General features: G+C 38.5%; 1 protein-coding gene across 1 annotated transcript in view; it reads right to left on the minus strand.

The window, feature by feature from the left end:
* Positions 1-291: 291 nt before the first annotated feature.
* LOC137623786 (protease inhibitor 2-like) overlaps positions 292-12,047 on the minus strand; it is a 14,211-nt gene continuing 2,455 nt past the window's right edge. The window contains exon 4 of the mRNA XM_068354600.1: positions 292-396. Within this exon, the coding sequence (XP_068210701.1) occupies positions 392-396 (5 nt within the window). The 3' untranslated portion in view covers positions 292-391. The remainder of the gene's footprint in view (positions 397-12,047) is intronic.

Here is a 12,047-nt window from a genome sequence, read left to right on the forward strand (position 1 = left end):
CCCTTCCGTCTCTCTCTCTCTCTCTCTCTCTCTCTCTCTCTCTCTCTCTCTCTCTCTCTCTCTCTCTCCATTTCAATCCTATTTCATAAACATCACATCTTGAGTCTTTAGATATGTCAGACCAAGGGCTTCGTTCAAAGTAGTGAAAAATGAAAGACGGAAAACCGTTTTTCTTCCACATCTTGAGTCTTTAGAGATATGAGACCAAGGGCTTCGTTCAAAGTCGTTGACAATGAAAGACGGAAAACAGTTTTCTTCTCATCAGGATAAAGAACACACAATATGTTAACAGTTGCCAGTTTTTATTTTTATCTTAATTTCTTACAGATTGATCATGGAAGTTTCACCCTGAAAGTTTCAAGTTTTACTGTTTCCGGTCCACTCATTGCTATTAACCTATAAAATGTAAATTAATATTTAATAATTAATCATATGAATAGATAGATAAGCAATTAAGTCTATTGATAAATCAATACATAATTACTTAATTAAATAAGAATTAGATATATTGTTTATATCATTATTATTATAATTTATTGCTAAGCTACAACCCTAATTGGAAAAGCAGATTGATATAAGCCCAAGGGCTCCAACAAGGAAGAACTGTCTAGTGAGGAAATGAAATAAGGAAATTAAATAAACTACAAGAGAAGTAATGAACAATTAAAATAAAATATTGCAAGATGAGTAATAACATTAAAAGATATTTCATTTATAAACTGTAAAGACTTATAAAAAAAAAACTACAGGAGGAAAAATAGTTTAGAATAGTGTGTCTGAATGTACCCTCAAGCAAGAGAACTCTAACCCAAGACAGTGGAAGACCATGGTACAGAGGCTATGGCACTACCCAAGACTAGAGAGCAATGGTTTGATTTTGGAGTGTCCTTCTCTTAGAAGTGTTGCTTACCATAGCTAAAGAGTCTCTTCTATCCTTACCAAGAGGAAAGTAGCCACTGAACAATTAGAGTGCAGTAGTTAATCCCTTGAGAGAAGAAGAATAGTTTGGTAATCTCAGTGTTGTCAGGTGTATGAGGACAGAGGAGAATATGTAAAGAATAGGTCAGACTATTCGGTGTATGTGTAGGTGAAGGAAAAATGAACCGTAACCAAAGAGCAGGGTCCAATGTAGTACTGTCTGTCCAGTCAAAGGACCCCATAACTCTCTAGCGGTAGTATCTCAACGGGTGGCCGGTGCCCTGGCCAACCTACTACCTATTACCTGATACTATACTTACATTCCTCTAGCAAAGAAAATAGCCCGGTGAGGAAAGGAAATAAGGGAATAGATAGAATAGTGATACTGTACTTGCATTCCTCTAGCGAGGTAAATAGCCCAGTGAGGAAAGGAAATAAGGCAATAGATAGAATAGTGATACTGTACTTGCATTCCTCTAGCGAGGTAAATAGCCCAGTGAGGAAAGGAAATAAGGGAATAGATAGAATAGTGATACTCTACTTACATTCCTATAGCGAGGTAAATAGCCCAGTGAGGAAAGGAAATAAGGGAATAGATAGAATAGTGATACTCTACTTACATTCCTATAGCAAGGTAAATAGCCCAGTGAGGAAAGGAAATAAGGGAACGGATAGAATAGTGATACTCTACTTACATTCCTCAAGCAAGGAAAATAGCCCAGTGAGGAAAGGAAATAAGGGAATAGATAGAATAGTGATACTACACTTACATTCCTCCAGCAAGGAAAATAGCCCAGTGAGGAAAGGAAATAAGGGAATAGATAGAATAGTGATACTACACTTACATTCCTCCAGCAAGGAAAATAGCCCAGTGAGGAAAGGAAACAAGGGAATAGATAGAATAGTGATACTACACTTACATTCCTCCAGCAAGGAAAATAGCCCAGTGAGGAAAGGAAACAAGGGAATAGATAGAATAGTGATACTACACTTACATTCCTCTAGCAAGGAAAATAGCCCGGTGAGGAAAGGAAATAAGGGAATAGATAGAATAGCGATACTACACTTGCATTCCTCTAGCAAGGAAAATAGCCCGGTGAGGAAAGGAAATAAGGGAATAGATAGAATAGCGATACTACACTTGCATTCCTCTAGCAAGGAAAATAGCCCAGTGAGGAAAGGAAATAAGGGAATAGATAGAATAGCGATACTACACTTACATTCCTCTAGCAAGGAAAATAGCCCAGTGAGGAAAGGAAATAAGGGAATAGATAGAATAGCGATACTGTACTTACATTCCTCTAGCAAGGAAAATAGCCCAGTGAGGAAAGGAAATAAGGGAATAGATAGAATAGCGATACTACACTTGCATTCCTCTAGCAAGGAAAATAGCCCAGTGAGGAAAGGAAATAAGGGAATAGATAGAATAGCGATACTACACTTGCATTCCTCTAGCAAGGAAAATAGCCCAGTGAGGAAAGGAAATAAGGGAATAGATAGAATAGCGATACTACACTTGCATTCCTCTAGCAAGGAAAATAGCCCGGTGAGGAAAGGAAATAAGGCAATAGATAGAATAGCGATACTACACTTGCATTCCTCTAGCAAGGAAAATAGCCCAGTGAGGAAAGGAAATAAGGGAATAGATAGAATAGCGATACTACACTTGCATTCCTCTAGCAAGGAAAATAGCCCAGTGAGGAAAGGAAATAAGGGAATAGATAGAATAGCGATACTACACTTACATTCCTCTAGCAAGGAAAATAGCCCAGTGAGGAAAGGAAATAAGGGAATAGATAGAATAGCGATACTACACTTGCATTCCTCTAGCAAGGAAAATAGCCCAGTGAGGAAAGGAAATAAGGGAATAGATAGAATAGCGATACTACACTTGCATTCCTCTAGCAAGGAAAATAGCCCGGTGAGGAAAGGAAATAAGGGAATAGATAGAATAATGATACTCTACTTGCATTCCTCTAGCAAGGAAAATAGCCCGGTGAGGAAAGGAAATAAGGCAATAGATAGAATAGTGATACTACACTTACATTCCTCTAGCAAGGAAAATAGCCCAGTGAGGAAAGGAAATAAGGCAATAGATAGAATAGTGATACTACACTTACATTCCTCTAGCAAGGAAAATAGCCCAGTGAGGAAAGGAAATAAGGCAATAGATAGAATAGTGATACTGTACTTACATTCCTCTAGCAAGGAAAATAGCCCAGTGAGGAAAGGAAATAAGGCAATAGATAGAATAGTGATACTGTACTTACATTCCTCTAGCAAGGAAAATAGCCCAGTGAGGAAAGGAAATAAGGCAATAGATAGAATAGGGATACTACACTTACATTGCTCTAGCAAGGAAAATAGCCCAGTGAGGAAAGGAAACAAGGGAATAGATGGAATAGGGATACTACACTTACATTGCTCTAGCAAGGAAAATAGCCCAGTGAGGAAAGGAAATATGGGAATAGATAGAATAGCGATACTACACTTACATTGCTCTAGCAAGGAAAATAGCCCAGTGAGGAAAGGAAATATGGGATTAGATAGAATAGCGATACTACACTTACATTGCTCTAGCAAGGAAAATAGCCCAGTGAGGAAAGGAAATATGGGAATAGATAGAATAGCGATACTACACTTACATTCCTCTAGCAAGGAAAATAGCCCAGTGAGGAAAGGAAATAAGGCAATAGATAGAATAGCGATACTACACTTACATTCCTCTAGCAAGGAAAATAGCCCAGTGAGGAAAGGAAATATGGGAATAGATAGAATAGCGATACTACACTTACATTGCTCTAGCAAGGAAAATAGCCCAGTGAGGAAAGGAAATAAGGCAATAAATAGAATAGCGATACTACACTTACATTGCTCTAGCAAGGAAAATAGCCCAGTGAGGAAAGGAAATATGGGAATAGATAGAATAGCGATACTACACTTACATTCCTCTAGCAAGGAAAATAGCCCAGTGAGGAAAGGAAATAAGGCAATAGATAGAATAGCGATACTACACTTACATTCCTCTAGCAAGGAAAATAGCCCAGTGAGGAAAGGAAATAAGGCAATAGATAGAATAGCGATACTACACTTACATTCCTCTAGCAAGGAAAATAGCCCAGTGAGGAAAGGAAATATGGTAATAGATAGAATAGCGATACTACACTTACATTGCTCTAGCAAGGAAAATAGCCCAGTGAGGAAAGGAAATAAGGCAATAGATAGAATAGCGATACTACACTTACATTGCTCTAGCAAGGAAAATAGCCCAGTGAGGAAAGGAAATATGGGAATAGATAGAATAGCGATACTACACTTACATTCCTCTAGCAAGGAAAATAGCCCAGTGAGGAAAGGAAATATGGGAATAGATAGAATAGCGATACTACACTTACATTCCTCTAGCAAGGAAAATAGCCCAGTGAGGAAAGGAAATAAGGCAATAGATAGAATAGCGATACTACACTTACATTCCTCTAGCAAGGAAAATAGCCCAGTGAGGAAAGGAAATATGGGAATAGATAGAATAGCGATACTACACTTACATTCCTCTAGCAAGGAAAATAGCCCAGTGAGGAAAGGAAATATGGGAATAGATAGAATAGCGATACTACACTTACATTGCTCTAGCAAGGAAAATAGCCCAGTGAGGAAAGGAAACAAGGCAATAGATAGAATAGCGATACTACACTTACATTGCTCTAGCAAGGAAAATAGCCCAGTGAGGAAAGGAAACAAGGCAATAGATAGAATAGCGATACTACACTTACATTGCTCTAGCAAGGAAAATAGCCCAGTGAGGAAAGGAAATATGGGAATAGATAGAATAGCGATACTACACTTACATTGCTCTAGCAAGGAAAATAGCCCAGTGAGGAAAGGAAATATGGGAATAGATAGAATAGCGATACTACACTTACATTGCTCTAGCAAGGAAAATAGCCCAGTGAGGAAAGGAAATATGGGAATAGATAGAATAGCGATACTACACTTACATTCCTCTAGCAAGGAAAATAGCCCAGTGAGGAAAGGAAATAAGGCAATAGATAGAATAGCGATACTACACTTACATTCCTCTAGCAAGGAAAATAGCCCAGTGAGGAAAGGAAATATGGGAATAGATAGAATAGCGATACTACACTTACATTGCTCTAGCAAGGAAAATAGCCCAGTGAGGTAAGGAAATATGGGAATAGATAGAATAGCGATACTACACTTACATTCCTCTAGCAAGGAAAATAGCCCAGTGAGGAAAGGAAATAAGGCAATAGATAGAATAGCGATACTACACTTACATTGCTCTAGCAAGGAAAATAGCCCAGTGAGGAAAGGAAATATGGGAATAGATAGAATAGCGATACTCTACTTGCATTCCTCTAGCAAGGAAAATAGCCCAGTGAGGAAAGGAAACAAGGCAATAGATAGAATAGCGATACTACACTTACATTCCTCTAGCAAGGAAAATAGCCCAGTGAGGAAAGGAAATATGGGAATAGATAGAATAGCGATACTACACTTACATTCCTCTAGCAAGGAAAATAGCCCAGTGAGGAAAGGAAATATGGGAATAGATAGAATAGCGATACTCTACTTACATTGCTCTAGCAAGGAAAATAGCCCAGTGAGGAAAGGAAATAAGGCAATAGATAGAATAGCGATACTACACTTACATTGCTCTAGCAAGGAAAATAGCCCAGTGAGGAAAGGAAATATGGGAATAGATAGAATAGCGATACTACACTTACATTGCTCTAGCAAGGAAAATAGCCCAGTGAGGAAAGGAAATATGGGAATAGATAGAATAGCGATACTACACTTACATTCCTCTAGCAAGGAAAATAGCCCAGTGAGGAAAGGAAATATGGGAATAGATAGAATAGCGATACTACACTTACATTCCTCTAGCAAGGAAAATAGCCCAGTGAGGAAAGGAAATATGGGAATAGATAGAATAGCGATACTCTACTTGCATTCCTCTAGCAAGGAAAATAGCCCAGTGAGGAAAGGAAATATGGGAATAGATAGAATAGCGATACTCTACTTGCATTGCTCTAGCAAGGAAAATAGCCCAGTGAGGAAAGGAAATATGGGAATAGATAGAATAGCGATACTCTACTTGCATTCCTCTAGCAAGGGAAATAGCCCAGTGAGGAAAGGAAATATGGGAATAGATAGAATAGCGATACTACACTTACATTGCTCTAGCAAGGAAAATAGCCCAGTGAGGAAAGGAAATAAGGCAATAGATAGAATAGCGATACTACACTTACATTGCTCTAGCAAGGAAAATAGCCCAGTGAGGAAAGGAAATATGGGAATAGATAGAATAGCGATACTCTACTTGCATTCCTCTAGCAAGGAAAATAGCCCAGTGAGGAAAGGAAATATGGGAATAGATAGAATAGCGATACTACACTTACATTGCTCTAGCAAGGAAAATAGCCCAGTGAGGAAAGGAAATAAGGCAATAGATAGAATAGCGATACTACACTTACATTCCTCTAGCAAGGAAAATAGCCCAGTGAGGAAAGGAAATATGGGAATAGATAGAATAGCGATACTCTACTTGCATTCCTCTAGCAAGGAAAATAGCCCAGTGAGGAAAGGAAATAAGGCAATAGATAGAATAGCGATACTACACTTACATTGCTCTAGCAAGGAAAATAGCCCAGTGAGGAAAGGAAATATGGGAATAGATAGAATAGCGATACTCTACTTGCATTCCTCTAGCAAGGAAAATAGCCCAGTGAGGAAAGGAAATATGGGAATAGATAGAATAGCGATACTCTACTTGCATTCCTCTAGCAAGGAAAATAGCCCAGTGAGGAAAGGAAATAAGGCAATAGATAGAATAGCGATACTACACTTACATTCCTCTAGCAAGGAAAATAGCCCAGTGAGGAAAGGAAATATGGGAATAGATAGAATAGCGATACTACACTTACATTCCTCTAGCAAGGAAAATAGCCCAGTGAGGAAAGGAAATATGGGAATAGATAGAATAGCGATACTACACTTACATTCCTCTAGCAAGGAAAATAGCCCAGTGAGGAAAGGAAATATGGGAATAGATAGAATAGCGATACTACACTTACATTGCTCTAGCAAGGAAAATAGCCCAGTGAGGAAAGGAAATAAGGCAATAGATAGAATAGCGATACTACACTTACATTGCTCTAGCAAGGAAAATAGCCCAGTGAGGAAAGGAAATATGGGAATAGATAGAATAGCGATACTCTACTTACATTGCTCTAGCAAGGAAAATAGCCCAGTGAGGAAAGGAAATATGGGAATAGATAGAATAGCGATACTCTACTTACATTGCTCTAGCAAGGAAAATAGCCCAGTGAGGAAAGGAAATAAGGCAATAGATAGAATAGCGATACTCTACTTACATTGCTCTAGCAAGGAAAATAGCCCAGTGAGGAAAGGAAATAAGGCAATAGATAGAATAGCGATACTACACTTACATTGCTCTAGCAAGGAAAATAGCCCAGTGAGGAAAGGAAATAAGGCAATAGATAGAATAGCGATACTACACTTACATTGCTCTAGCAAGGAAAATAGCCCAGTGAGGAAAGGAAATAAGGCAATAGATAGAATAGCGATACTACACTTACATTGCTCTAGCAAGGAAAATAGCCCAGTGAGGAAAGGAAATATGGGAATAGATAGAATAGCGATACTCTACTTACATTGCTCTAGCAAGGAAAATAGCCCAGTGAGGAAAGGAAATATGGGAATAGATAGAATAGCGATACTCTACTTACATTGCTCTAGCAAGGAAAATAGCCCAGTGAGGAAAGGAAATAAGGCAATAGATAGAATAGCGATACTACACTTGCATTCCTCTAGCAAGGAAAATAGCCCAGTGAGGAAAGGAAATATGGGAATAGATAGAATAGCGATACTACACTTACATTCCTCTAGCAAGGAAAATAGCCCAGTGAGGAAAGGAAATATGGGAATAGATAGAATAGCGATACTCTACTTACATTGCTCTAGCAAGGAAAATAGCCCAGTGAGGAAAGGAAATAAGGCAATAGATAGAATAGCGATACTACACTTACATTGCTCTAGCAAGGAAAATAGCCCAGTGAGGAAAGGAAATATGGGAATAGATAGAATAGCGATACTCTACTTACATTGCTCTAGCAAGGAAAATAGCCCAGTGAGGAAAGGAAATAAGGCAATAGATAGAATAGCGATACTACACTTACATTGCTCTAGCAAGGAAAATAGCCCAGTGAGGAAAGGAAATAAGGCAATAGATAGAATAGCGATACTCTACTTACATTCCTCTAGCAAGGAAAATAGCCCAGTGAGGAAAGGAAATATGGGAATAGATAGAATAGCGATACTCTACTTACATTCCTCTAGCAAGGAAAATAGCCCAGTGAGGAAAGGAAATAAGGCAATAGATAGAATAGCGATACTACACTTACATTCCTCTAGCAAGGAAAATAGCCCAGTGAGGAAAGGAAATATGGGAATAGATAGAATAGCGATACTACACTTACATTCCTCTAGCAAGGAAAATAGCCCAGTGAGGAAAGGAAATATGGGAATAGATAGAATAGCGATACTACACTTACATTCCTCTAGCAAGGAAAATAGCCCAGTGAGGAAAGGAAATATGGGAATAGATAGAATAGCGATACTACACTTACATTGCTCTAGCAAGGAAAATAGCCCAGTGAGGAAAGGAAATATGGGAATAGATAGAATAGCGATACTACACTTACATTGCTCTAGCAAGGAAAATAGCCCAGTGAGGAAAGGAAATATGGGAATAGATAGAATAGCGATACTCTACTTACATTGCTCTAGCAAGGAAAATAGCCCAGTGAGGAAAGGAAATAAGGCAATAGATAGAATAGCGATACTACACTTACATTCCTCTAGCAAGGAAAATAGCCCAGTGAGGAAAGGAAATAAGGCAATAGATAGAATAGCGATACTACACTTACATTGCTCTAGCAAGGAAAATAGCCCAGTGAGGAAAAGAAATATGGGAATAGATAGAATAGCGATACTACACTTACATTGCTCTAGCAAGGAAAATAGCCCAGTGAGGAAAAGAAATATGGGAATAGATAGAATAGCGATACTACACTTACATTGCTCTAGCAAGGAAAATAGCCCAGTGAGGAAAGGAAATATGGGAATAGATAGAATAGCGATACTACACTTACATTGCTCTAGCAAGGAAAATAGCCCAGTGAGGAAAGGAAATATGGGAATAGATAGAATAGCGATACTACACTTACATTCCTCTAGCAAGGAAAATAGCCCAGTGAGGAAAGGAAATATGGGAATAGATAGAATAGCGATACTCTACTTACATTGCTCTAGCAAGGAAAATAGCCCAGTGAGGAGAGGAAATAAGGCAATAGATAGAATAGCGATACTACACTTGCATTGCTCTAGCAAGGAAAATAGCCCAGTGAGGAAAGGAAATATGGGAATAGATAGAATAGCGATACTCTACTTGCATTCCTCTAGCAAGGAAAATAGCCCAGTGAGGAAAGGAAATATGGGAATAGATAGAATAGCGATACTCTACTTGCATTCCTCTAGCAAGGAAAATAGCCCAGTGAGGAAAGGAAATAAGGCAATAGATAGAATAGCGATACTACACTTACATTCCTCTAGCAAGGAAAATAGCCCAGTGAGGAAAGGAAATATGGGAATAGATAGAATAGCGATACTACACTTACATTCCTCTAGCAAGGAAAATAGCCCAGTGAGGAAAGGAAATATGGGAATAGATAGAATAGCGATACTACACTTACATTGCTCTAGCAAGGAAAATAGCCCAGTGAGGAAAGGAAATATGGGAATAGATAGAATAGCGATACTACACTTTCATTGCTCTAGCAAGGAAAATAGCCCAGTGAGGAAAGGAAATAAGGCAATAGATAGAATAGCGATACTACACTTACATTCCTCTAGCAAGGAAAATAGCCCAGTGAGGAAAGGAAATATGGGAATAGATAGAATAGCGATACTACACTTACATTCCTCTAGCAAGGAAAATAGCCCAGTGAGGAAAGGAAATATGGGAATAGATAGAATAGCGATACTACACTTACATTCCTCTAGCAAGGAAAATAGCCCAGTGAGGAAAGGAAATAAGGCAATAGATAGAATAGCGATACTACACTTACATTGCTCTAGCAAGGAAAATAGCCCAGTGAGGAAAGGAAATATGGGAATAGATAGAATAGCGATACTCTACTTGCATTCCTCTAGCAAGGAAAATAGCCCAGTGAGGAAAGGAAACAAGGCAATAGATAGAATAGCGATACTACACTTACATTGCTCTAGCAAGGAAAATAGCCCAGTGAGGAAAGGAAATATGGGAATAGATAGAATAGCGATACTACACTTACATTGCTCTAGCAAGGAAAATAGCCCAGTGAGGAAAGGAAATATGGGAATAGATAGAATAGCGATACTCTACTTACATTGCTCTAGCAAGGAAAATAGCCCAGTGAGGAAAGGAAATAAGGCAATAGATAGAATAGCGATACTACACTTACATTGCTCTAGCAAGGAAAATAGCCCAGTGAGGAAAGGAAATATGGGAATAGATAGAATAGCGATACTACACTTACATTCCTCTAGCAAGGAAAATAGCCCAGTGAGGAAAGGAAATATGGGAATAGATAGAATAGCGATACTACACTTACATTGCTCTAGCAAGGAAAATAGCCCAGTGAGGAAAGGAAATATGGGAATAGATAGAATAGCGATACTACACTTACATTCCTCTAGCAAGGAAAATAGCCCAGTGAGGAAAGGAAATATGGGAATAGATAGAATAGCGATACTACACTTACATTCCTCTAGCAAGGAAAATAGCCCAGTGAGGAAAGGAAATATGGGAATAGATAGAATAGCGATACTACACTTACATTGCTCTAGCAAGGAAAATAGCCCAGTGAGGAAAGGAAATATGGGAATAGATAGAATAGCGATACTACACTTACATTCCTCTAGCAAGGAAAATAGCCCAGTGAGGAAAGGAAATAAGGCAATAGATAGAATAGCGATACTACACTTACATTCCTCTAGCAAGGAAAATAGCCCAGTGAGGAAAGGAAATATGGGAATAGATAGAATAGCGATACTACACTTACATTCCTCTAGCAAGGAAAATAGCCCAGTGAGGAAAGGAAATAAGGGAATAGATAGAATAGTGATACTCTACTTACATTCCTCTACCAAGGAAAATAGCCCAGTGAGGAAAGGAAATAAGGGAATGGATAGAATAGCGATATTCCACTCACATTCCTCTAGCAATGAAAATAGCCCAGTGAGGAAAGGAAATAAGGGAACAGATAGAATAGTGATATTCCACTTACATTCCTCTAGGAAGGAAAATAGCCCAGTGAAGAAAGGAAATAAGGGAATAGATAGATACTCTACTTACATTCCTCCAGCAAGGAAAATAGCCCAGGGAGGAAAGGAAATAAGGGAATAGATAGAATAGCGATACTACACTCACATTCCTCTAGCAATGAAAATAGCCCAGTGAGGAAAGGAAATAAGGGAACAGATAGAATAGTGATATTCCACTTACATTCCTCTAGGAAGGAAAATAGCCCAGTGAAGAAAGGAAATAAGGGAATAGATAGATACTCTACTTACATTCCTCTAGCAAGGAAAATAGCTCAGTGAGGAAAGGAAATAAGGGAATAGATAGAATAGTGATACCATACTTACATTCCTCTAGCAATGAAAATAGCCCAGTAAGGGAAGGAAATAAGGGAATGGATAGAATAGCGATATTCCACTTACATTCCTCTAGGAAGGAAAATAGCCCAGTGAGGAAAGGAAATAAGGTAATAGATAGAATAGTGATACTATACTTGCATTCCTCTAGCAAGGAAAATAGCTCAGTGAGGAAAGGAAATAAGGGAATAGATAGAATAGTGATACTCTACTTACATTCCTCTACCAAGGAAAATAGCCCAGTGAGGAAAGGAAATAAGGGAATGGATAGAATAGCGATATTCCACTCACATTCCTCTAGCAATGAAAATAGCCCAGTGAGGAAAGGAAATAAGGGAACAGATAGAATAGTGATATTCCACTTACATTCCTCTAGGAAGGAAAATAGC

This window comes from Palaemon carinicauda, chromosome 30 (assembly GCF_036898095.1).
Source record: "Palaemon carinicauda isolate YSFRI2023 chromosome 30, ASM3689809v2, whole genome shotgun sequence".
NCBI classification, from domain to species: domain Eukaryota; kingdom Metazoa; phylum Arthropoda; class Malacostraca; order Decapoda; family Palaemonidae; genus Palaemon; species Palaemon carinicauda.